This window comes from Meles meles, chromosome 8 (genome assembly GCF_922984935.1).
Source record: "Meles meles chromosome 8, mMelMel3.1 paternal haplotype, whole genome shotgun sequence".
Classification (NCBI taxonomy): Eukaryota; Metazoa; Chordata; class Mammalia; order Carnivora; family Mustelidae; genus Meles; species Meles meles.
Window position 1 is genome coordinate 56,929,285 of NC_060073.1, and position 26,816 is coordinate 56,956,100.

Genomic DNA, 26,816 nt, shown 5'->3' on the forward strand with positions numbered 1-26,816 from the left:
GCAAAGCTTATGAAGCCTGAGAGCTCGAACTATAAAGTTTCAATGGCACAGCAACTTTTCAGAAGAAAAGGAAGGGCAAGCTTTTGACCCAAGGGAACCTAGGAAATGAACCTGACCTGGTCGGGGAAAGTGGGTTGGGGGAGGAGGACCGGCAGGAAGGCTAATTGGGGGCGGGGGATGTCAAGATAAAAGTCAGGACAGAAGAGTTGGGCAACATGAAGTTTTTCACTTAGCATACTATTTTTACAGTTCATTATGGCTGCACGTCTGTGAGTACTTTATTCCTTTGATGGCTGAATAACATTCCATGGTATGGATTTTCCACATTTTCTTTACCATTTCATCAGGTTTTAGGTATTTTGGATTGTTTCTGCTTTTTGGTTTTTATGAATAATGTGACTATGAATTTTCTTTTACAAGATTTTTTTTTTTAACATAGGCTTTTTGTTTTTCTTGGGCATATACCTAAGAATAGAATTGCCTGATCGTGTATTTACTCTTGAGAATCTTCCAGACTGTTTTCCACAGTGACTGTACCATTTTACATTCTCACCAGCAGTGTAAAGGGTTCTAATGTTTCCACATCCTTGACAGTATTTGTTACTATGACTTTTTTTTTTTATTTTATTTATTTGACAGAGAGAAATCACAACTAGGCAGAGAGGCAGGCAGAGAGAGAGGAGGAAGCAGGCTCTCCGCAGAGTAGAGAGCCTAATGCGGGGCTCGATCCCAGGACCCTGAGATCATGACCTGAGCCAAAGGCAGAGGCCTTAACCCACTAAGCCACCCAGGCGCCCCACTATGACTTTTATAGTCATCTTGGTGGGTGTGAAGTGGTATCTCACTGATATTTTAATTTGCATTTCCCAAAGGACTAATGGTGTTAAGCATCTTTTCATATACTTTACTGCTATTTGCATATCTTCTTTGGAGAAATGTCTATTTGGTCCCCCCCCCTTTTAAACAGGTTATTTGTCATTTTATTATTAAGTAAGAGTTTATATATTCTACATAAAAGTCCTTTTGAATTCTGATTTCTAAATATTTTCTCCCATGCTAGGGGTTGTCTCTTCAATTTTTTGACTGGATCCTTTAGAAGAACAAATTTTGAATTTTGCTGAAAGACATTATTTTTTGTCACTTAGACTTTTGTTGTCATATCTTTGAAGGCTTTACATAATCCAAGGTTATCAAGATTTACTCCTATATATTTTTTTAAAGTTTTATGATTTAGCTCTTATACTTCAGTTTATGATCTATTTTGAGTTCATTTTTATTGTGTGAAATAGAAGTCCAATTTTATTCTTTTGCACTTGGATATCCAGTTGTCCCAGGACCATATTCTTGCCCCACTGGGTGATCTTAACATCACTGGCAAGCCACTAAAGAGATTTATTCAGGGGTGTGTGTGTGTGTGTGTGTGTGTGTGTGTGTGTGAGAGAGAGAGAGAGAGAGAGGGGGGCAGGTGGGGAGTGACATGATCTGAATTTGTAAATGACACATATGAGATCACCTAGCAGCAGCGAGCAGGGTACAGAGGTCTGCAAGTAGCAAAATGCCTCAATCCAGGGAGAGTACATGTCTAGCTATTGCTTTAGTACAGAGGAAAATGGTAACTAGATGCTCTTGAGTTCAGATAAAAGAGAATAGATCTGTGAAATAATTTGTCTTCTCTCCATACAAATTGGTGATAATATGTACATGAGGATTAAGGATATGTAACTCTAGATATACATCCAGATTTCTTACTTTCACATCTTAAGAGATGAAGAATACAAGTAAGAAGATATATGAAGTGATGATATTCAAAGGAGTACACCAAAGGCACATCCTTCCAGGGAAAGCACCTTGAAGAAACAGAGCGAAGGGCCAAAGAGAAAGCTTAAGGGAACCCCAATATTAAAGAAGGCCTGGGGTGTGTGTTCTATGGGGAGCAAAATAGGTAAAGGGAATTAACACACTTCCAGTTACAAAATAAATGTCACAGAATGAAAAAGTACAGCATAAAGAATAGTCAGTAATATGTAATAACATCCTATGGTGGCAGGTGGTGACTATACTTATAGTGAACACTGAGTAATCTGTAGAATTGTTGAATCACTATGTTGTACGTCTCAAACTCATACGACATTGTTGGTCAACTATACTTCAATAACAATTTTTTTTTAAAGGAGAAGTCTGAGGGCTAGGTCTGGAAAAGATACAAAGGAAAGATGGTATCTAGCATAGGGATAAGCTCAAAACTCTTTTCATCAAAACTTTTTTTTTTTTTAAAGATTTTATTTATTTATTTGACAGCGAGAGAGAGAGAGATCACAAGTAGGCAGAGAGGCAGGCAGAGAGAGAGAGAGAGGGAAGCAGGCTCCCTGCCAAGCAGAGAGCCCGACGCGGGACTCGATCCCAGGACCCTGAGACCATGACCTGAGCCGAAGGCAGCGGCTTAACCCACCGAGCCACCCAGGCGCCCCAAAACTTTTTTTTTTTTTAAAGAAAAAATCTTTTTTTTTTTAAAGATTTTAGTTATTCATTTGACGGAGAGATGGAGAGAGAGCACAAGTAAGCAAAGTGGCAGGCAGAGGGAGAGGAAGGCTCCCCACTGAGCAGGAAACCTGACATGAGTGAGGCTGCATCCCAGGACCCGAGATCGAGATCATGACCCGAGCCGAAGGCAGCTGCTTAACTGACGGAGCCACCCGGGAGCCCCATCATCAAAATCTTTTTTTCAACATGAGGATAAATAAATCAGAGTGGATACCTGATTCCATTCAATACAATTTGCATTTCTCTTCTGACTTGTATTTCTCTCAAGGGACTAGCTACTCCAAAATTCCATGTCACATGCCACATTGCTTTGCTCTTTTTAAAATGTCTTTTTATCTTTCAAATCAGTTTGAGTTCTCTTAACAAGTTTTCCTTCATCTCTCTTATTTCCCGGACTCGTATTTCCCCAGTGTTGAAACCCTACTTCACGCAAGCCCAGTCCACCCACCCTCACCCTTCACAGGCCTTTAACAATTCAGTTTTCACCCTGAAAATTCAGCTTATCACAGAAAGGATAGTGAAAGATGGAAATCTGCTTTAGAAAGAAACCCTAAGAAACTCAACTTACATTAGTTTGCCTAAAATTAACTGTCATGTCCGGTACTAAATAGGTCTTGTCCTGTAATGTGTCGGCTAGCTTACTTTCCATTCAATAAATACCTTCTATGGGTTGTTTTTGTTTTGTTTTGTTTGCGTTTGTGTTTTTTAGATTTTATTTTTTTATTTGAGAGAGAGAGAGAATAAGCAAGGGTAGGGGCAGAGGGAGAAGCAGACTCCCCACTGAGCAGGGAGCTGGAGGCTGGGGCTCCATCCCAGGACTCCTGGGCTCATGATCTGAGCCAAAGGTAGATGCTTAACTGACTGAGCCACCTGGGGTCCCTATGGGGATTGATTTTATTACCCTACAAGCAATGGAACGTGTAACTCCTTGTATTTTGGGTAGATCTTTATTTTTTTTTTTTAAGATTTTATTTATTTATTTGACAGAGAGAGAGAGAGAGAGAGAGAGAGAGATCACAAGTAGGCAGAGAGGCAGGCAGAGAGAGAGGGAAGCAGGCTCTCTGCCGAGCAGAGAGCCCGATGCGGGACTCGATCCCAGGACCCTGAGATCATGACCTGAGCCGAAGGCAGCGGCTTAACCCACTGAGCCACCCAGGCGCCCTTGGGTAGATCTTTAAGGTGTCCGGCGAAGGTGGCAGCTAGGAGGAAAGAAAGAAACTGGGCTTACCTCCTGGAGCAGGAAGAGAAAGAGAACTGTGGGCTGTGGGCCTCTCAGTCCCTCTCATCGGATGGCCCCATCCCTTTATTCAGGACTTCAGGTCTGCTTCTCCTCTTCCATTTAGCTTTCTGTATCAGACTCTGCTGGACAATGACCTTTACACCGCTACTTTGGGCCCAAGATCAGCTTTTCTGTGCTCTCTCCCCAAGCTCAGGTCACAACTTAAAACTTGCAAAATCCCCTACACTTCTCCACTCAACACCAGCCCACTTCTGAAGTCTTCCAGGGGAGGTGAAACTCTCTGGAGGAAGGATGAAGGACACCTGGTATCATTCACCTATACCTGCATATGCAGATTGGGACAGAGAGCAAGGACAACTTCTGGGGGGGGGGGAGGGGTAAAAGAGGAAAGAGTGGGATGGGACTGGAGGAGCCTGAAAGCCTGCTACAGGAAGGTTTTCAAAGTATATCCAGTTATTTTCAGTGTGTGGTTTTGCCGGGAATGCTGCAACGTCTATGGTAAAATTGAAAGAGGAAGAAATGCCTGCCTCACTGTGACAGGATCTTGAAGAACAGCAAATACAAAGGAGTTGGGTAATATCAGAGGTTAGGAGATGGTGATATTGAGGTCTTGGCCTCAGGGATGTTTATTTTTCCTGCATGATTTAAAACAAAGAAAAAAATGCCCACATCCCACATGTTCAAAATAATTAACTAGGACAGTCGAATTGAAACCTAGCAGTATGGTTAATAGTTAAGTATTGATTTATTTTGTTTTTAAAGCTTACCCCTCCCCTAGATTATAGGCAATATTGTTTTTAAGAATCAAATATTTTGTAAGCACCTAAGAGGTCCTGGAGTCTAATATTGTACATTTAAGGCTGAAGGTAGCATTGGAGAACTTGACTGCTTTGTGGAGAACAGATGATGTCCATCTTGTCCATAAGGGGCATGGAATGTTGGAGTGATGCCCCAGAAATCAAGACAGTGACCCTCTGCCTCAGAGAAGACCAGCCCTTCCCCAGCCTCCACATATCCAGAGGCTAGAGCAGGCAACGATGAGTTCTCCTGGACTGACCTGTCACATCTCCTTCTTCAGGATACTCACCACCACTCACTGGTTTGAGACCATTAGGAACAATGTCACTATGCATTTTATCCCTGTTATGTCACATGCAAGAAGCTCATGATTCAAGGTCATTGCGCAGACTCTCAATAAGTCTCAATGAGACCCTGGATATCCCCAGTTTTGATTCCATATTCCACCCCTCTCCAACTTTTGAAATTCTCCACTGGGCAATCTGAGACTTATAGTCATCTATCAGTAAAATTCCCTGTATTTTCAACTTCTTGGAATATTATCTTTACATTCTTGGTCTTGCTTCTGGTTCTTTCTTCTCTCTCTCTCTCTCTCTCTCTCTCTCTCCATAACTCTGTTATCATGATTTTTAATATTTCAATTCATAGAGGATCCTTGCTTATATTGACCTTCATTCTGTTCACTATCTTTCCTAAAATAAGCTTGTCTTCCATCTTTTCTCAGTCCCTCCTTCCCATGGTCATGCTGCATACCTATTGTCACATAATTACAAAACCTCTATATGACCTCAGTTTCAATTATTTCACTCTCTCTCTGTAGGTGCCATCACCATAATTTTCTTTAATCCCACCTTAATGAAATGGGTTCCTGCCTCCTATTCCCTGTCTACAGTACTCCCTCCATGTCTGTACTACTCTTTAATTTTCCCAGTTTAAATTCCACTATTGTAATCACTCTTTGACATGTTCAAAGACCTTGCCATTCTCCATCTTCTCTGTGGCTTCCTAGCAAAATACGAATCCTGTTTTTAGTTGACTCTTTGCTGCTTCTCTCTTCAGTTAGCTGACACACAGGCACCCCTCACTTTAAATTCATGTGAGTTTTTAATGTCACATAATTTTTTCTCTCCCCCTCATCCTCCTAGGTTCTCATCTCCTTTCTCATTAAAGGATTTAAAACAGAGATAAAATGGACAACATTTACATAATTATAAATAAACACATGTCAAAGATTTATTTAATTCATTAATTAAGAAAGGAGCCAGTAAGATACTAAAATCAGTTCAAATAAGATTACGACTTGAGGAATGAGAATGGAAGCATTCCACATCCTACATAACTTAGTCTCTGCATTAATAAAAACTTACTATCCCAACATGATTTTGCTATTTTAGGAGGCTCTTGTCCAGGAAGGTAAAAATTTCAAATAAGTTTATTATTCAACCTAGAAATATAATTATATGTGATCAACTTTAATAGACAACATTTACTCCTCAGACTTTTCAAGCCTCCTTACTTAAAATTCTTCTTACCTTACTGTTTCCATCAGTCTTAAACTGTTATCCTCACCCAGTCTTAATTAAGCCCCTGAACTGCAAGACCTATCTTGAATAGAAGTCTAAATTTTCATAAATATCTCAACTTTACCACTCTCCCTTTGAAGGCACTGGCTCCTTTCTTATATTAAGACTAAACTTTGCCTAGTTTTATCAGCAGATTATTTATGGGTTACTCTGAGGAAGCCAGCAGTTGACAAGAAATTTGTATTCTCAGCAGACAAAATTAATTTCATTTGCCATGAACAGAAATCATTCACAATGCCAGACAGAAAGCATTTGCTTGTTAACATTTTCTACAATTTGTAGGGTTTGAAAATAGCCTAGACCCCAGTCAGTCAAAGATAATCACAGTAGTACATCCTTATAGAACCAGATAATTCCCAGAGTCTGTTAGACAACATCCAAAATTCCACTCCAAGAGCACCAATAATCTTTTTATCCCATTTCCAAATATTTGCCAATGTTTCTTGACAATTCTTGTGAAGTTTTTCTCTAGGACCCAGCTTCAGTGCCCTGCAGTTTTCAGCCAGGATGGCCAGATGGAGAAAGGGTAGAGTGTTCTAGGTTGGAAGATGATCCAATCATGACATACAGTAATATAGGCTTGGCTTTTTCCTTGGCTGACTCTTACTTCTCCCAGGTTCTGAGGATGCATCCAGCCTCTCCGGATGCTTGGGGCATTGTTGGCACTCAAGGGTATTGTCAGAAGGTCCAGGATGGTGACATAGGTTGTCTCCTTCCTTGTTCTTCATTAGCAACTGTTTCCTAATTCAGATTGGTGAGATTCTGTTTCTGTCAAGGCCTTCAAGGCTCTCGATTTTTTCAAGGTTATTCAGACTGAGGGGTGAAGGACCAAAAAAAGAGAATACATTACCAAAAGTCACTAAAGCAGTTACCAAGACTTTGCTAAAATGGAACAGATACCCTAGAGTTGTTTAATTCAAGTCATAATTGATATGAACAAAAATATGTGAATAAGGCTTTTTAAAAAAGCCTTCTGAGTAGTAAAAGTGATGTGCTTTATTAGAATTTTAAATATGCATAATCTATCATCCAACTGTTCCACTTCGAGGTATTAAACCTATAGAAATACAGTTCCCCCAGAGGTGCACACAAATACACCTGAAAGGAGGTGTATTTACAGCTATTTTATAATAGTGACACCTGTTTAAATAAAGATTTACTTGTTTATTTTAGAGAAAGAGGGACACGAGCAGAAGGAGAGGGAGAAGAAAGCTTAAGCAGAATCCCATGTGAGTGCAGAGTCTGACACAGAACCCTGAGATTATGACCTGAGCCAAAATCAAGAGTGGGAAGCTTAACTGACCAAGCCCCCACGCACCTCAATAGTGACAAATTTGATAGCAACAAAATGTCCATTTAAAAACCATTTATTTTGTTATGTCAGGCTACTCTCTTTAATAATCAAAACAACTCTGAAGTGGGTGTTACTACATTTTACAGAGAAGTAAGAGAAGTTTAAAGAGGTTCAATATATTGCCCAGTGACAAATGGCTGGTATGTATTGAATATGGTGAATTTCTCTAAGTCAAATCTGTGTGGCTTTAAAGTCTTTGTGGAACTTAAAGAATGTACCACTCCTAGCAAACACTGGGGCCCAGGATTCAGACTCCATTTAAGTTTCACAATCACTTTAGTATTATAAAAACTTTGCCATAATTACCAACTTTGTGTATATATTGTTTTGTACCTGTGAAGATATGTCTAAAAGGCAATTTCCTGTGTGGTTGCTGGATTGAAGGATAAATGCATGAGAATTTTGTCAAGATATTTCCAAATCCCACAAAAATTCTGTCATATTTTGTATTCATGGGCAATGTATGAGAGAGCTAGTTTTCTTAAATCTTTGCCAACACAGTGTTAATCCTTTTAATTTATGCCAATCTGACAGGTGAGAAATTGTATTTTGGTGTAGCCTTAATATTTTCTTTTGTTAATAGTTAAGCATATTCCAATTAACTTTGTCCTCTTTCATTAGATTGCTGATCTTTTTTTCCCTACATTTTATGGGCTTTTATATCTTAGGAAAAATTAACCATTCATCTGTAATATAATTTGAAAATATTTCTTCCCGTTTGATATTGACTTTGGGTTTTGCTTATGGTATTTTATTTTGGGGATTTTTTTTTGGGGGGGGGAGCTTTGGTTTTTGTTGTTTTGCCATTAAAAAGGGGAAGTATTTATTATTGAAAGATCATAGGAATATCTCTGTGGAAGAAACATAGAAACAGAAAACTGAATGAAAGGAGGGGTTGAGTCATGTAAAGATAAAGGAAGAGCGTGTTTCAGGCATCAGACTGACGGGTAACAGGACCTGAGGTGGAGATGAACTTGGTGTGTCTGCAAAACTGCAATAATGTCTATGTATTTTGTAGTAGGTATACTTAAAACAGTGTCTACAACAATTTCTAAATATGGTTAATTTTTATATCTAAAAATTATATTTGGTTGAATTCCCTTATTATAAATATTAGATTAATTCTTTTTTAAATCTTGTTTTCTCTTTCCTATTCCTCTATGTAGAGATAAAACTCATTTATGATTCTGCTTGGGTCCCAGGATTAATTTTTTAAAAAATTCAATTAATTAACATATATTGTATTATTAGTTAAAGAAGTAGAGGTCGGTGATACATTAGTCGCATATAACATCCAGTTCTCATTACACCACATGCCCTCCTTAATGTCCATCACCCAGTTACCCCATTCTTCACCTTCTTCCCTCCAGCAACCCTCAGTTTGTTTCCTATGATTAAGAGTCTTTTATGGTTTTTCTTAGGACAACTTATTATTAATTATGAGGTAATTAGCTATTAATTGAGTTGGATGCACTATTACTTAAAACAACAATACAAATAAAGCTATATTTGCAAAGCATTTATTATATACCAAGCACTGTATATATATATAGTATATGATATATATTTTTCTATATTATATGTATTATATATATAATAGGAATACATATAATACATATTCTTATACGTATATTAAGGAGAAGATACAAGTGGATGCTGAGAAAAGTCTTATTTGGATGGTAGATCCAGGTAAGTTATCACATTTCCCTTAATCAGTTTTTCTTAAGACAGTAGGTTATCAAAAGGTATTGAATAACAGGTAGAAGAAAGTGGCATGGGTATTACTGTAGATTTCTAAACGAGAAATCGAAGGTGGGTTTGTGTAGAGTGCGTATTTAAATAAATTGGGACATAGATGATAATAGCTCTGCAATACCTGGGAGATATAGAGATAAGGGTAGGGTGACTATAGGAACAACCGATAGATACAGAAAGGATTAGGTTGAGGTAAAATTGAGAACATTTATTTAGATTCCTGGGCAAGATGGGAAAACATCTGTTTAGCCCCTTCCCAAATCTGGTTGGTCCTCACTCCATAAATAATGGGATTGAGCATAGGTGGGATGACCACATAGAGGTTGGCCAGGAGGATATGGACATAGTGTGGGATGTGTCTCCCACCAAACCTGTAGGCAAAGACAGAGAAGAGGGCAGGGATGTAGAAGAGCAGGATGACACAGACATGAGAGCCACAAGTGCTCAGGGCCTTGGACCGGGCATTGCGGGAAGGGAGGCGGAAGACGGCTCGGAGGATATGAATGTAGGAAACAGTGATAAGAATGATGTCCAGGCCTGTGGAAAGTAGAGCAGCTGCCAACCCATACCAGACATTGATGGAGATATCGGAACAGGACAGACGGGCGATGCCCATGTGCTCACAAAAAGTGTGTGCAATGACGTTGATCCGGCAGTAGTGCAGGCGCTTGAGAAGGAAGATAGACGGAAACATGATGATGAAGCTGCGGGTCAGGGCGGCAGCGACGATCTTCCCAATGACCGAGCTCGTGAGGACTATGGTGTATCTCAGCGGGAAGCAGATGGCCACAAATCGGTCAAAGGCCATGGCCAGCAGGACAGCAGAGTCAGCCACGAAGAGAAAGTGGATGAAGAACATCTGGGTGAGACAGCCATCGAAGGAAATGTGGCTAGAACCCAGCCAGAAGTTGGCCAGTGCTTTGGGCATCGTGGAAGTGGAGAGCAAGATATCAGCACTGGCCAGCATGGCCAAGAATATGTACATGGGCTCATGCAGGCCTGGCTGGGAGAGGATGACACAAATTAAAATGCCGTTGCCTGCCAGGGCAACTGCATACATGGTACAGAAGGGGATGGAGAGCCAGACGTGCAGGTGCTCCAGCCCAGGGATGCCAGTGAGGAGGCAGCCTGTCGCACGAGTGTCAGAGTCATTCCCGACAGCTGTGCTGCTGGCAGATGAAAGGGCCATGATTTTCTTCTCCTATACCAAAGGGGAAACATGTAGCTTCAGACTTCGTACACACCAGCAGAGTGCACGGAGAGGCTTGCAAACAGCCGCAAGGTCTGCACACACTTAGAGGTCCTACAACCACTCTGGGCTCTGCGCAGGCATATTCTCTCTAGACAATGACCCACAGGCGCTCTGCACAAAGGGCACAGTTATAGACCCTGCCCACAGAAAGGGTCTGTGTTCTTATTCTGAGGCTTTCAGTATCGTTCTAGGACTTTCATAGGGCTCAAAAACATTGCAGACCCAGTACAGTGCCACAGGTTCTGAAAAGAACGGGAACAGCTAGAACACCAAAAGCAATCTCTGTAATCGCTATAGGTATGTGAACTGTAATGAGCTCTGCAAAAGCCCCAGGCTGTGCCCAAAAGGGCTACAGTCCCACACCAAGGAGCAATTGTCTTGCTTGGCAGACCATGTGGGAGAGTGGGACTGGGGGCAGTGGGCACGAAGACACTGCATCTCTTTTCTCCCCATCACAGATGCTCTGACAAGGATGGAGGCAGTGAAGGCGCTGTGGCATTTAGAAAGAGCACTGGACATTATGTGGGGAAAAAAAAGAAAAGACCTGGGTCTGCAGGTCATATAGTTACTTTCATGTGTATGTGTTCTTAAACTATTTTTAAAACTAGCTGTGCAAACACACCTGTACATATATTCCTGCATGTGTGCCTATGTATATATGTGCATATGTGTGTAAGTATGAATGCATGTCTAAAAGAATAATTTCCCCATCTCTTCTCTGAATCCTCTTTTTTTCCTACCGCCTCTGGGACTTTGTTCCGTCAATTACTTCTCTCTTCTATATCTTCAATTTCTCCCAATTTTTCTTGGATCTTCTTTCTTAGATCTTTTGCATTTATAAATATTCACGTCTTTAGAACCTTTAAAACAAAGAAAACAACAAGAGCTCTCATATAAACATCTTATTTTACTAACCTGTTCCACTACTTACTGTTCTTTTTTCTTTCCTTAGAAGTCCGTCCTTCCATAAATACCTCTTTAGGTTTTGATTTCTTTATCCTCCGCTGGTTCTTCTCTTGTCTCCTGGCCTTGCTTTCCAGTCCTCATCAAGCCTTACGCTGTTCCAACAGGACTGTCAGTGTTTCCTCTGGGTTGTCTGCAACCTCTCCTCACTCGCCCACTCGCCCTGACTGATCTGGTCCACAGTCTGGGCTTCATTCAGTGTGCAGGTGCTAATACCTCCCAAATCGACATTTGTCATCTACCCCATTTACCAGGCTTCAGATCCACTTACCTGAACATTGCCCCCCACACCACCTAGTCTGCACTTCTTCCAGTCCCTAAACCAGCCTCCATATGTAAATTATGTTTCCTAAAGATAATTTTGAGCACAGTACTGACGATTACAAATCATAATCTCCCTCTGCCTGAAAGATTCACCCAAATATGTTTCCTGCTTCCTCTGCTGAAACGGGATCAAATGCTTGTCTCTGAACCTGTTCTTCTTTCTCTGTGGTCTTTTATATATTCTGCTTCTTCTACCTCCATCCTCACTTTTATTTACCCAGTTTATATTTCTCATTCAGGAAGACTATCCTCATCCTCTGAGGGGGGCTGTGCGCCCCCTCAAGGCACCTGTGTTCCCCTGCAAGCACCTCTCTCCCTCTAGAACTTATCACACTGAAATCTTTCCAGCCCCAATATATTGTGAGCTCCTTAAGGGTTAGGGCTGCTATCCTATTCACTGGTGTCTGGGACAGAGTTGACATGTGGTGAGCATTAGGAAAGATGAGAAAATAGGTAAGGCTCCACTCACATGGCCACATAAGTTCACACTGTCAGGGGCACACACTCATGCCATAAAAACCATGGGTTTGCACAGACCCTCTGTTCTCACACTCTCTCCTAGTCTACAGCCCATGCCACTTGTTGCCTTCGTTCTTCCTCCAGCATCACTCACCATGGGCACCCTCCACTATGTGCTCCCACCTTCCTGGGTCCCATTTGCCCGAGTCAACATTCTTCTCTGGATTCAGTTCTCCTTCTACATAAATCAGCCTCCAAGGCAGCCTTTGTTTATAGCAGCTCCCTATTGCTAATCCATGGGGCTTGTGTTTTCAGTCCAATTGAGGCAGCCTTGATGTTGCTGCACCCCCCAACTAGGGAGTGTCCCTAGGAGCTCCACTCACAATTTTCTCTCTGGAAGCCCCTGTTTTCAGATATCCCACTCCTTCTATGCCCAATTCTCTTGCCCTCTAGTTCTTGCTTTTCTCAGCTTTGGGGAAATTACCAGAAAAAGTGTTCCTTCTATTTCCAATTCCCACCTGTTTTTGAGCTCTTTACCTGACTGTTCCATCCAGGAACTTTATCCTTTATAAATGCCCCCCGCCCCCCGCAGTAGAATAACATTTTTCCCATTGTTTCTCAATGCCAGAGGATAGTGCTTGTGTGCCATTTATGATTCTACTATCTTTCTTACAAGCCAAGGATCACCTGCTCATCATCCTCACCTGTATTAAAGAGACCCTTTATAAAAAGTGACCCTTCAAACTGCCCTTCCCCCCTGTACCCTGCAGAAGAGCACAGTTCCCTTGGGTGACCTAGTCCACTCTTCCCCTTCATCGTTTGCATCTTCTTGAATGTTGCTAAGAGCTGTCTACTTATCTTGTACCCATCACCCATTCATTCCCCCATATTAATAAACTCCTCTCCAACTTGAAAATATATGACCCAGACTTACTTCACTGAGGCCACCTTCTCAGATTCAGTTTTTCAATTCAATGTTTCCTGCACAACTCAGCCTTCCTTAATATACAGAATTGAATTGAGGGCTTTGCTTCATATGGTCTTTGTTTCCTCTTTTCCTTTGGGGATACAGATTCTCCTCCCTTTGTATGTTCTTTCCCCCCTTAGTTTCAAATCCCTCCCCTGACACTTGGGCCAATATACTTCTGTTCAACACAGGATCTAAGTCACACAAGGAGATGTTCTGGCATAGAGCCAGAGAAAAGAAATCAATTGATAGACACTCTGAGAACCAAAGGAGTGTGGTGCAGTGATGGTCAGCACCAACTCAGAGGCTCTTACTTAGTGTGAGAGTTTCCATTGAACTTGTTTTTGCATCTCCTTTCTGATACTAGTTCTCTTCCATGCCTTCACTCCCACTCTCTCTCCTCTCTTTCTCTCATCCTTTTGTCCTTCCTAGAGCATTTTCCTCTTGGGCTTCTTTCACTCACCATCTGTCTAGTGTCTGTCTTCAAACCTCTGCTCCTTTTTTACCTTAATGCTCTCTCTTCACCCCTTCATTGCTAAAATCTGTTATATTCAAATGTCGTCCTGAAGGAAAGGATATATAGGGACTATTGTTCCTATCTTGCTCATTTAAAAACTGGAAAAGTCAAGAGTGATCCCTTCTTTAGTAAATATTTCAGGTCTACAGGTAAGGGAAACATGTCCTCTTACCGTGAGCAGCTACGAGTAATTAAGTAGGACAGTGGGTGTAAAGACCTATGGGACTCCAGAGGCTAGAAGTATAATTCTGCTTGGTAAAGTTAGGGTGGCTTCAGGGAGTATCCAATTGCACTTGGGACTGAAAGTATGTGGTGTGCACAGATTTGTGTGTATATGTGTTTTACGATTTTATTGTGAGTGACAAGTGAGAAAATGAATGTGAAAGAACTTTATAAGTTTCTGTTGATTTAAGTGCCTATTCTTGCTCTAGGATCACACTTTCTTGATTACTATTTCATTATAAGTTTTAACTCAGGAATTATGAGTCCTCCTATTTCACACTGCTTTTTTTTTTTTTAGAATTGATTTGACTATTCTGGATCCCTGAGACTCCATAAGGATTTTAGAAACAATTTGTTAATTTCTATGAAGAAGTTGGCTGTGATTCTGATAGAGATTGAGTTGAATCTGCAGATCAATTTAGGAAGTATTGCTATCTTCACAATGTTGAGTTTTCCAATCCATGAACATGTGATATTTTACCCCATTCATTATGCAGAGCACATCTCCTTTAATTTTTCAACAATATTTTCTATTTTTCAGAGTATACAATTTATACATCTTAAATTTATTCTTAAATTTTATTCTTTGTGATGTTCTTATAAATTGAATCATTTTACTAATTTGTTACAAGATTGTTCATTACAAATGAATAAAAATATAAGCAATTTTTGTATATTGACCTTAAATATTTTGTAATTAATTGTACATGCTGAACTCATGTATATTTCTTATTTTTATTTTTAGTGGGTTCCTTAGGATTTTCTATATAAAGATCATGTCAACTATAAATTGAGAGAGTTTAACTTATTCTCTTCCAATCTAGATGCCTTTTATTTTTTATTCTTGCCAATGTCCTTGGCTAGAACCTCCAGTACACTGTTGCATAAAAGTGACAAAAGCAGACATCCTATCTTCTTGATCTTAGGGAGAAATCATCCAATCATTCACCATCAAGTATGGTGTTAGCTGTGAAATTTACACAGATGCAACTTATTGAGTTGAGGGAACTAATATCCTAGTTTGTTGAGTGTCATCTGCATTTCTGAAGAAGAGTTTTTGTCAGATATAGAATTCTTAGTTGAGTTTTTTTTCTTTCAGCCCTTTGAATATTATTCCATTGCTTTCTCACCTCCATGGTTCCTGATGAATTATCAGCTGTCAGTCCTATTAACAAGTCCTTGTACATAATGAGTTGCTTTCCTCCATGTTTTCAATACTCTGTCTTTGGCTTTCAGCAATTTCATTACGAAGTGTCTCATTGTGGATTTCTTTATATTTGACCTACCAAAAAATAATTGAGTTTCGTGGATGCGTAGATTCATTTAAAAATTACATTTAGGAAGTTTATTGCCATTCTTTCTTTCTTTTTTCTTTATTATCACTATCACTATTTATGTATGTAAGTATGTATGTATGTATGTATTATTTATTTATTTATGAGAGAGAGAGCACAGGCAGGAGGGAGGAGCAGAGGGAGAGGGAGAAACTAACTCCCCACCAAGTGGGACTCAATCCCAGGACCTTAGATCATGACCTGAGTCAAGGGCAGATATTTAGCCAGCTGAGCCATCCAGACACTCCCATTATTTCTTTAAAAATTCTTTATGCACTCTCCTTCTCTATGTTCTCTCTTTCCTTTCTTTCTCAGACTCACATTATGTATCATATGTTGGTACATTTGGTAGTTTCTCATGTCTCTTAGGCTCTATTCATTTTTTATTACTTTTTAAAATTTTAGTTCCTCAGATTGGTTGACCTCAATTGACCTGTCTTTTCATTTGGTGAGTCTTTATTTTGCTTGTTCAAATCTGCCTTTGAGCCCCTTTCAGTATGGTTATTACAATTTTCAACTCCAGTATTTATATTTGTTTTCTTTTTCTTTTCTTTTTTATAATTATAACCCTGTAGACATGGTTGGTTTTAGCTCTTTGAACATATTTAAAAGAGCTATATCAAGTCCTTGTATAATAATTCAAACATCTGGGCTTTTCAAGAACAGTTTCTATTGATTATTCTTTTTCTAATCTGTGAACTATATGAGACATGCATAGACACTGGGCAGTGGTTTAAACTGTGGTAACTCTGGAAATTGGATTTTCCCTTATTCCTAGGTTATTCTTGTGTTGCTGATTGTTCTAGCTTCTGTTTGTTTAATCACTTTCTTGAACTAATTCTCCAAAGTTTATATTCTTTGTCTCATGTGATCACTGAAGTCTCTACTCAGTTATCCTAGAGGTCAGCTAATGATTAAACAGAGATTTTTGTAAATACCAAGAACAACAAACCACCCAGTCTTTACTGAGAGGCTCTGTGTGCATTTTAGAGCACATAGTCACTACTCAGCCATGCAGTTTACAACCCTGCCTTAGCTTCATTTCCAGCTTTTGCAGAGCCTGAGGTTAGCAAGAGGTGAGAACATAGAGCATTCTTAGATCTTTCCTGAGCATGCTCACTGCCCTCACATGTCTCTGAGCTTCTAGATTCACAAGGATATGCCAGTCTTTTCCAAAGCTTCTACAGATGTCTCATTTCTACAGCTTTAACATTTCAGGTTTTTTTGGTTAGTTTACTCTCTACTGTAATGGTCCATGTTGCCTCAAGCAGCAACAAAACTAAAACACTTGCCAGTTTTGTTTTCAATAAATGTCTCCTTCTCCCAGAAAACTTTTAATACTTTTAATACTGGACAAACATTGTTCAGCTGTGTAAGTCAGGTCTTCCAAGGAACTACCAGATAAGTCAGATAATGAAAATTCTTTGGGAATAAAGATTTGAATGAGCCCAGTTTCCATTTTACTTCTTCCAGCAGCTGCCAAACTTCTCTGGGAATGTAAGCTGTTATTTTTAAGGCTCTACATAGCTGGAGAGAGGAGAATAATTTTCAGACAACTTAAAACTCCACAAAGCTCTTTGTTCTTGACTCTGTTGAGCTGTTTTTCTTGAATAAATGTTCTGCAAGTGGCTTTAAGCCTTTGATTAACTTCCAGAATTATGAATAAGTTGATCCTAATTATTTATCTAATTTTTTAATAACTTTTACAAAGGGCAACTATTGAAGGTCTTTACTCATCCATTTTTCCATGTCATCTCCTTAATTTGGTTGTCTTAATATTAAAATGAGATTGAAATTTCAGGACATATTGATAAGCCCTGGTCATGAGTCTTAACAGATTTTCTCTTCATTATTAAAATAATGGTAAATAATGTTCAAATAGCACTAACCCAATATTCAGCTCTCTGTTTTAAGCTGGGATTCCTTAATTCTCCATGAACATCTAAGAAGAATAGACAAAATAAAAACAGAAACAAATAGAAGCAAATAACAATCAAATAAACAGATGTAGTCTCACTAACAAAACTTTAAAAAGATTAGCCTTGTGCCATTTTCCACAAGGGAGCTATTCTGACCCTTATGTACAAGATTGCATCCCTTAGGGAGAAACTGTGAACCTATAGTAAACTTTCATCAGAATTTTTACCTCATTTGGGCCACTGGGGGGAGAATTTCCCCTATTTTATAATACAGATATAGATAATAAAACAACATCCAAATGGAAAAATTTTAAAAAGCATTCTTAAACATAGGAGCAGAAGTGTGCTTGAGCTGGCTTGAAAGAATTTCAAAAACGGATTGTGTCTTTATCTACCATGTCCTTCTTTTTAAGTTTTGTCATTTTAAAAAGGGAGGGGTGTTTCATATTCTTTGCAAACATGTAAAATATATAGAATAAAATATAGGAAAATAAATTTATGACAACTGGATAAGAACTTATTTCTTATTAGAACTTGAAAAGTACAAATAATAAAATTAATGCTTAACCAATTGATTATACCTACATAGAAAATGTCTGTATAGACAAACACAAAATAAGTAAAATGATAAGTATTAGCTGATAAGTATCAGCCTGGAAGCAATTTTTAAATAATGGGAAAATAACTATGAGGCAATCCTATAAATAAATAAATAAATAATAAAAACGGACAAAAATTACAATAGAAAACGGGTCAAATAAAGTAAGTAGGCAAAGAAAAGACAAAGACACCTGTATGTTTAAGATATATATTTGAGAATATATTTGCCCTGAATTCTGTCAGTTGGCTTTTTAAACTACCATTTAACATTCCTTCTTTTTGAAAAATTTGGAACACTATATCTACATCTGAATGAAATTTAACTTTCTTCAACTGGATGTATTCTTATAGATCTATCAGGAAGGAGTAAGTCAGAAATCATGATTTCCTTCTTTTTTTTCTCCCCAAAAAAGTTCAAAGTGCAGATTTTTTTAATCTGTTTTAAAATTTTTATTTATTTTATTTTTTAAAAAAATATTTATTATTTTTTTAAATTTCTTTTCAGTGTTCCAGAATTCATTGTTTATGCACCACACCCAGTGCTCCATGCAGTACATGCCCTCCGTATACCCACCACCAGGCTCACCCAACTTCCCAATCCCCACACCTCCAAAACCCTCAGTTTGTTTTTCAGAGTCCACAGTCTCTCTTCCCATTTCCACCCAACTTCCCAACCCCTGCTCCTCCAAAACCCTGTTTGTTTTTCAGAGTCCACAGTCTCTCTTCCCATTTCCCCCAAATCCCTTCTCCTTTCCATCCCCCCATGTCCTCCGTGTTATTTCTTATGCTCCACAAATAAGCAAAACCATATGATAATTGACTCTCTCTGCTTGACTTATTTCACTTGCATTCTTCCAGTATGACTAATATGTTGATGTGATAGCCATTGATGGTGGTGTCTTTGGTGACTCCTTGATTCTAACTTGTGACCCCTAGATTGTAGGGCATACAGGTTTATTTTGCAGTCTTCTGGGAACTGAGAATCACCTGTGCTAATGTTCATGGCAGAAGTATTAGCTTCTTGATTTTTTTTTTTTTTTTAAATTGGAACCCTGGGTATAGTAGCTGCCCTAGTAAAATACCATTCTGGCAGTCATTGCTCTATTCTTTGAAACTGTTCCTTTGATTCTGTCAAATATTTTTAGTATACATAAAATTATTATCATTCTCTAGAGTTTCTCTGCCAACTAACAGTCATATGATTTTATATGTACACTGTATGAGAGCTCTCTTTCCTCTAGAGTCAAACACTTTTAGTCAATAATATTTGTTATTGAGTACTTACTGGTGATAACCAAACAAATAAAGTCATTGCTCTCACAGATTATATTCCAGTGGAAACATGTATATAATAATAAGTGAATAAATAAGTGAATCCATAATTATGGTACGTTGAGATAAGAGAAATGAAGGAAAATAGAGTAAGGTAATGGGATTGAGAATGATGGGGGTACAGATAGGTTCTATTTTGCATGGGATCAAACAGGAGTGATGTCATATCACATACTTGAATTATATGATGAAAGCAAACATTCAGAGTTTTGGTTAAAGGTCATCCCTAGCAGAGGTATAATTAAGAGCAAGAACTGAGAGACATGAGCTTGATTGGTGTGTCTGAAGAATAGGTAGTGGTATATTATAACTGGAGGATTGTTAGGGATAAGTACTTGGGTGGGGAAGAGGCTGCATCATTCAGGGGCTTTAGTAAGTCATGCAATACAGATTATTAAAAAAACTTATTTATTTATTTTTTATTTTTTTATAAACATATAATGTATTTTTATCCCCAGGTGTACAGGTCCGTGAAACGCCAGGTTTACATACTTCACAGCACTCACCATAGCACATACCCTCCCCAATGTCCAAACCTCACCCCCTCTCCCAACTGCCTGCCCCCAGCAACGTTCAGTTTGTTTTGTGAGATAAAGAGTCATTTATGGTTTGTCTTCCTCCCAATCCCATCTTCATTTATTCTTCTCCTACCCCCCCAACCCCCCATGTTGCATTCCACTTCCTCATATCAGGGAGATCATATGAGAGTTGTCTTTCTCCAATTGCCTTAATTCACTAAGCATAATACTCTCTAGTTCCATCCACATCGTCGCAAATGGCAAGATTTCATTTCTTTTGATGGCTGCATAGTATTCAATTGTGTGTGTGTATATATATATATACCACATCTTCTTTATCCATTCATCTGTTGATGGATATCTAGGTTCTTTCCATAGTTTGGCTATTGTAGACATTGCTGTGATAAATATTCGGGTGCATGTGTCCCTTCGGATCACTACGTTTGTATCTTTAGGGTAAATACCTAGTAGTGCAATTGCTGGGTCATAGGGTAGCTCTATTTTCAACATTTTGAGGAACCTCCATGCTGTTTTCCAGAGTGGTTGCACCAGCTTGCATTCCCACCAACAGTGTAGGAGGGTTCCCCTTTCTCCGCATCCTCGCCAGCATCTGTCATTTCCTGACTTGTTAATTTTAGCCATTCTGACTGGTGTGAGGTGATATCTCATTGTGGTTTTGATTTGTATTTCCCTGATGCTGAGTGATGGGGAGAACTTTTTCATGTGCTTGTTGGCCATCTGGATGTCTTCTTTGCAGAAATGTCTGTTCATGTCTTCTGCCCATTTCTTGATTGGATTCTTTGTTCTTTGGGTGTTGAGTTTGCTAAGTTCCTTATAGATTTTGGACACTAGCCCTTTATCTGATATGTCGTTTGCAAATATCTTCTCCCATTCTGTCAGTTGTCTTTTGGTTTTGTTAACTGTTTCCTTTGCTGTGCAAAAGCTTTTGATCTTGATAAAGTCCCAATAGTTCATTTTTGCCCTTGCTTCCCTTGCCTTTGCCGATGTTCCTAGGAAGATGTTGCTGCGGCTGAGGTCAAAGAGGTTGCTGCCTGTGTTCTCCTCAAGGATTTGGATGGATTCCTTTCTCACATTGAGGTCCTTCATCCATTTGGAGTCTATTTTCGTGTGTAGTGTAAGGAAGTGGTCCAATTTCATTTTTCTGCATGTGACCATCCAATTTTCCCAACACCATTTATTGAAGAGGCTGTCTTTTTTCTATTGGACATTCTTTACTGCTTTGTCAAAGATTAGTTGACCATAGAGTTGAGGGTCAATTTCTGGGCTCTCTATTCTGTTCCATTGATCTATGTGTCTGTTTTTGTGCCAGTACCATGCTGTCTTGTTGATGACAGCTTTGTAATAGAGCTTGAAGTCCGGAATTGTGATGCCACCAACTTTGGTTTTCTTTTTCAACATTCCTTTGGCTACTAGAAGTCTTTTCTGGTTCCATAAAAATTTTAGGATTATTTGTTCCATTTCTTTGAAAAAAATGGATGGTATTTTGATAGGGATTGCATTAAATGTGTAGATTGCTTTAGGTATTATAGACATTTTCACAATATTTGTTCTTCCAATCCAGGAGCATGGAACATTTTTCCATTTCTTTGTGTCTTCCTCAATTTCTTTCATGAGTACTTTACAGTTTTCTGAGTATAGATTCTTAGCCTCTTTGGTTAGGTTTATTCCTAGGTATCTTATAGTTTGGGGTGCAATTGTAAATGGAATTGACTCCTTAATTTCTCTTTCTTCTGTCTTGTTGGTGTAGAGAAATGCAACCGATTTCTGTGCATTGATTTTATATCCTGACACTTTACTGAATTCCTGTACAAGTTCTAGCAGTTTTGGAGTGGAGTCTTTTGGGTTTTCCACATACAGTATCATATCATCTGTGAAGAGTGATAGTTTGACTTCTTTTTTGCTGATTTGGATGCCTTTAATTTCCTTTTGTTGTCTGATTGCTGAGGCTAGGACTTCTTATACTATGTTGAATAGCAGTGGTGATAATGGACATCTCTGCCATGTTCCTGACCTTAGCAGAAAAGCTTTCAGTTTTTCTCCATTGAGAATATTTGCAGTGGGTTTCTCATAGATGGCTTTGATAATATTGAGGTATGTGCCCTCTATCCCTACACTTTGAAGAGTTTTGATCAGGAGGGGATGCTGTCTTTGTCAAATGCTTTTTCAGCATCTATTGAGAGTATCATATGGTTCTTGTTCTTTCTTTTATTAATGTATTGTATTACATTGATTGATTTGTGGATGTTGAACCAACCTTGCAGCCCTGGAATAAATCCCACTTGGTCGTGGTGAATAATCCTTTTAATGTACTGTTGAATCCTATTGGATAGTATTTTGGTGAGAATTTTTGCATCTGTGTTCATCAAGGATATTGGTCTGTAGTTCTCTTTTTAGATGGGATCCTTGTCTGGTTTTGGGATCAAGGTGATGCTGGCCTCATAAAATGAGTTTGGAAGTTTTCCTTCCATTTCTATTTTTTTTTTTTTTTTGAACAGTTTCAGGAGAATAGGAATGAGTTCTTCTTTATATGTTTGGTAGAATTTCCCTGGGAAGCCTTTTGGAGATTTTTAATGACTATTTCAATCTCCTTACTGGTTATGGGTCTGTTCAGATTTTCTATTTTTTCCTGGTTCAGCTGTGGTAGTTTATATGTCTCTAGGAATGCATGCATTTCTTCCAGAGTGTCAAATTTGTTGGCGTAGAGATGCTCATAGTATTTTCTTATAATTGTCTGTGTTTCTTTGGTGTTAGTTGTGATCTCTCCTCTTTCATTCATTATTTTATTTATTTGGGTCCTTTCTCTTTTCTTTTTGATAAGTCTGGCCAGGGGTTTATCAATCTTATTAATTCTTTCAAAGAACCAGCTCCCAGTTTCAGTGATTTGTTCTATTGTGTTTTTGGTTTCTATTTCATTGATTTCTGCTCATATCCTTATGATTTGTCTTCTCCTGCTGGGTTTAGGGTTTCTTTCTTGTTCTTTCTCCAGCTCCTTTAGGTGTAGGGTTAGGTTGTGTGCTTGAGACCTTCCTTGTTTCTTGAGAAAGGCTTGTAACACTATATATTTTCATCTCAGGACTGCCTTTGCTGTGTCCCACAGATTTTGAACTGTTTTGTTTCATTATCATTTGTTTCCATGAATTTTTTCAATTCTTCTTTAATTTCCTAGTTGACCCATTCATTCTTTAGAAGGATGCTGTTTAGTCTCCATGTATTTGGGTTCTTTCCAGCTTTCCTCTTGTGATTGCTTCAGAGCATTGTGGTCTGAAATTATGCAGAGAATGATCCCAATCTTTTGATACCGGTTGACACCTGATTTAAGACCCAGGATGTGATCTATTCCAAAGAATGTTCCTTGTGCACTAGAGAAGAATGTGTATTCTGTTGCTTTGGGATGAAATGTTCTGAATATATCTGTGATGTCCATCTGGTCCAGTGTGTCATTTAAGGCCTTTATTTCCTTGTTGATCTTTTGCTTGGATGATCTGTCCATTTCAGTGAGGGGAGTGTTAAAGTCCCTTACTATTATTTTATTATGATTGATGTGTTTCTTTGATTTTGTTATTAATTGGTTTATATAGTTGGCTGCTCCCACATTATGGGCATAGATATTGAAAATTGTTAGATCTTCTTGTTGGACAGACCCTTTGAGTACAATATAGTGTCCTTCCTCATCTCTTATTATAGTCTTTGGCTTAAAATCTAATTGATCTGATATAAGGATTGCCACCCCAGCTTTCTTCTGATGCCCATTAGCATGGTACATTGTTTTCCACCCCCTCACTTTAAATCTGGAGGTGTCTTTGCGTCTAAAATGAGTTTCTTGTAGGCAACATACTGATGGGTTTTGTTTTTTAATCCATTCTGATACCCTGTGTCTTTTGATTGGGGCATTTAGCCCATTAATATTCAGGGTAACTATTGAGAGATATGAATTTAGTGCCATTGTATTGTCTGTAAGGTGACTGTTACTGTATATTGTCTCTGATCCTTTCTTATCTACTACTTTTAGGCTCTCTCTTTGCTTAGAGGACCCCATTCAATATTTCCTGTAGAGCTGGTTTGGTGTTTGCAAATTCTTTCAGTGTTTGTTTGTCCTGGAACTTTTTATCTCTCCTTCTATTTTCAATGATAGCCTAGCTGGATATAGTATTCTTGGCTGCATGTTTTTCTCATTTAGTGCTCTGAATATATCTTGCCAGCTCTTTCTGACCCTCCAGGTCTCTGTGGATAAGTCTGCTGCCAATCAAATATTTTTACCATTGTATGTTACAGACTTCTTTTCCCGGGCTGCTTTCAGGATTTTCTCTTTGTCACTAAGACTTGTAAATTTTACTCTTAGGTGACTGGGTGTGGACTTATTCTTCTTGATTTTGAGGGGGGTTTTTTGTACCTCCTGAATTGTGATGCTTGTTCCTTTTGCCATATTAGGAAAATTCTCTCCAATAGACCTTCTGCTCCCCTCTCTCTTTCTTCTTCTTCTGGAATCCCAATTATTCTAATGTTGTTTCATCTTATGGTGTTAGTTATCTCTTGAATTCTCCCCTCGTGGTCCAGTTGCTATTTGTCTCTCTTTTGCTCAGCTTCGTTATTCTCTGTCATTTGACCTTCTATATCACTAATTCTATCTTCTGCCTCATTTATCCTAACAGTGAGAGCCTCCATCTTTTATTGCACCTCATTAATACCTTTTTTGATTTCAACTTGGTTAGATTTTAGTTCTTTTATTTGTCCAGAAAGGGCTTTTATATCTCCAGAGAGGGTTTGTCTAATATCTTCCATGCCTTTTTGAGCCTGGCTAGTACCTTCAGAATCGTCATTCTGAACTCTAGATCTGATATATTACCAATGTGTGTATTGATTAGGTCCCTAGCCTTCAGTACTGCCTCTTATTCTTTTTTTTTGTGTGTGTGGTGACTTTCTCTGCCTTGTCATTTTGTCCAGATAAGAGTATATGAAGGAGCAATTAAAATACTAAAAGGGTGGCAAAGATCCCAAGAAAATGTACTTTAACCCAATCAAAAGAGACCCCAAATTGTGAGGGGGGAGAAAGGGGATAAAAAGAGGTTCGAAAAAAAAAAGAAAAAATTAAAAACAGAAAACAAATAAAGAAAAAGTATAAAAAAAGAAATATATATATATATATATATATATATTAGATAAACTAGTTACAAAATGTTAGAAAAGAAAAGGGTAAAAGTTAAAAAAATTTAGCAGAAGAAAAACGAAAAAAAATTGAAAAAATTAAATTAACTTCAAGACTAAAGAATCATGGGGAGAATGCCATGTGTTCCATGCTTTGCTTTTTCCTCCTCTGGAATTCTGCTCCTCTCCTTGGTATTGAACCTGCTCTCCTTGGTAGAATTTCTTGTTGATCTTCTGGGGAAGGGGCCTGTTGTAGTGATTCTCAAGTGTCTTTACCCGAGGCAGAATTGCACCGCCCTTACCAGGGGCCAGGCTAAATAATCCTCTCGGGTTTGCTTTCGGGAGCTTTTTTTCCCTGAACGCTTTCCATAGACTTCCGGAGGACAGAAATAAAAATGGCAGCCTCCAAGTCTCTGGCATGGAGGAGCCGAGAGCTCAGGGCCCCTCTCCTCAGTGTGCCCTCAGAGAATAGCGCCCAATCACTCCTGTCTTCCTGGCCTCTGGTTGGGCTCCGAGCTCACCCAGCCTGCGAGTGGTTCAAGGTAACCCTGAGTTGAGAGCTCATTCCTCAGCTCTGTCTCTGTAGCCGGTTTCCCTGTTCTACGATCTGCAAGCTCTATGACACTCAGACTGACCCTGCAGGAACTGGGGCCACGCTGACCCTGCTTGGGCTTCACCCTGATTTAGCCTCTGCAGCGATGTCCCTCAGTGGAACAGACTTTTAAAAGTCCTGATTTAGTCCTCCATTTGTCCGCTTCTTGCCAGGAGCCTGTCCCTCCCCCAGCACGGTCTATCTTCCCATCGCTTTGGATTCACTTCTCCACCAGTCCTACCTTTCAGAAAGTGGTCAATTTTCTATTTCTATAATTGCTGTACTTCTTCTTTTCAATCTCCCATTGGATTTGAAGGTGTTTGCAATGTTTAGATTAGCTATCTAGCTGATGTCCTGCTACCTGATGTAGTCTCAGCCTGCTACTTCTCTGCCATCTTGACTCCTCCCTGCAATACAGATTTTATATTTTATTCTTAGTGAGCTAGAAAAGCACAGTAAGAGGTCTTTAAAACTATTTAAATTTTGACGTAAGTATAAATTCATAGAAGTTCACAAAGAAGCGTACTAGGAAATCTCATGCACCTTTATTCCAGTCTCTCAATTTTGATGTCTTAAATATCTATCACAAAATATCAAACCTAAGCAATTGACAAGGAGCTACAGAGCTCATTCCAATTCCACCATTTATACATGCACTCATTTGTGTCTGTATGTATATTTCTATGTAATTTTGTTAAATGTATTGGTATTGAAATAGAACATTTCCACAATATTCCCACATTTTACTGCTGTATAGCCATGACTACCCTTTCCCTCTTCCTAACCCTTGACAGCCACTATTCTAGTCTCTATCTCTATATTTATATTTTACCAATGTTTCATGAATAGAATTATGCAGTATGCACTCTTTTGAGAATGGCTTTTCACTCTGCACGATTTCTTTGCAGTTCATGCAAGTTGTTGAGTGTGCCAACAGTTCGTTACTGTTTATTGCTAGGTAGTATTCCATGATACTACAGTTTGTCTCACCATTCATTTTTGAAGGGTATTTGTGTAGTTTTCAGTTCGAGACTATTATGAATAAAGCTTTATGAACATCCAACTATAAGTTCATGCATGAAAAAAAATCTTTATTTCTCTTGGATAAATGCTCAATATCTACTGCAAAATGTGCAATAGCTGGGTTACATGGAAAGTCTATTTTTAGTTTTGAAAAGAACTGTCAAACGATTTTCCATAGTGGTTGTCAAAAAGATTTTACATATTTAGAAATATTATTGGCTTTTCTATGGTAAGTAAACTGAAGATAGACCATTTAAGAAGATATTTTGATTTTCCAGATGAGCAATTATAGCCACATGGACTAGAGACAGAGAATTAGAGGTTTTGAAAATAAATTTTGAATAGACTTTGATAGTAGAG

The 26,816-nt window shown here is 38.8% G+C and overlaps 1 protein-coding gene across 1 annotated transcript; it reads right to left on the bottom strand.

Moving 5' to 3' along the window:
- Positions 1-9,479: 9,479 nt before the first annotated feature.
- On the bottom strand, positions 9,480-11,724 carry LOC123948730 (olfactory receptor 52B6). Its single transcript, XM_046015892.1, has 2 exons — positions 11,641-11,724; positions 9,480-10,472 (listed from the first exon to the last, which is right to left on the bottom strand). The coding sequence occupies exons 1-2, from the start codon at positions 11,722-11,724 to the stop codon at positions 9,480-9,482; spliced, it is 1,077 nt and encodes a 358-aa protein (XP_045871848.1).
- Between the last annotated feature and the right edge of the window lie 15,092 nt (positions 11,725-26,816).

Excerpts from the sequence above, each read along its gene's own strand:
- LOC123948730 (XM_046015892.1), bottom strand. The coding sequence starts at position 11,724 with ATGACAAATGTCGATTTGGGAGGTATTAGCACCTGCACACTGAATGAA. Across the intron at positions 10,473-11,640 it reads AGATCAGTCAGGGCGAGTGG|GAGAAGAAAATCATGGCCCT; the intron begins GCGAGTGAGGAG and ends CCTTTGGTATAG.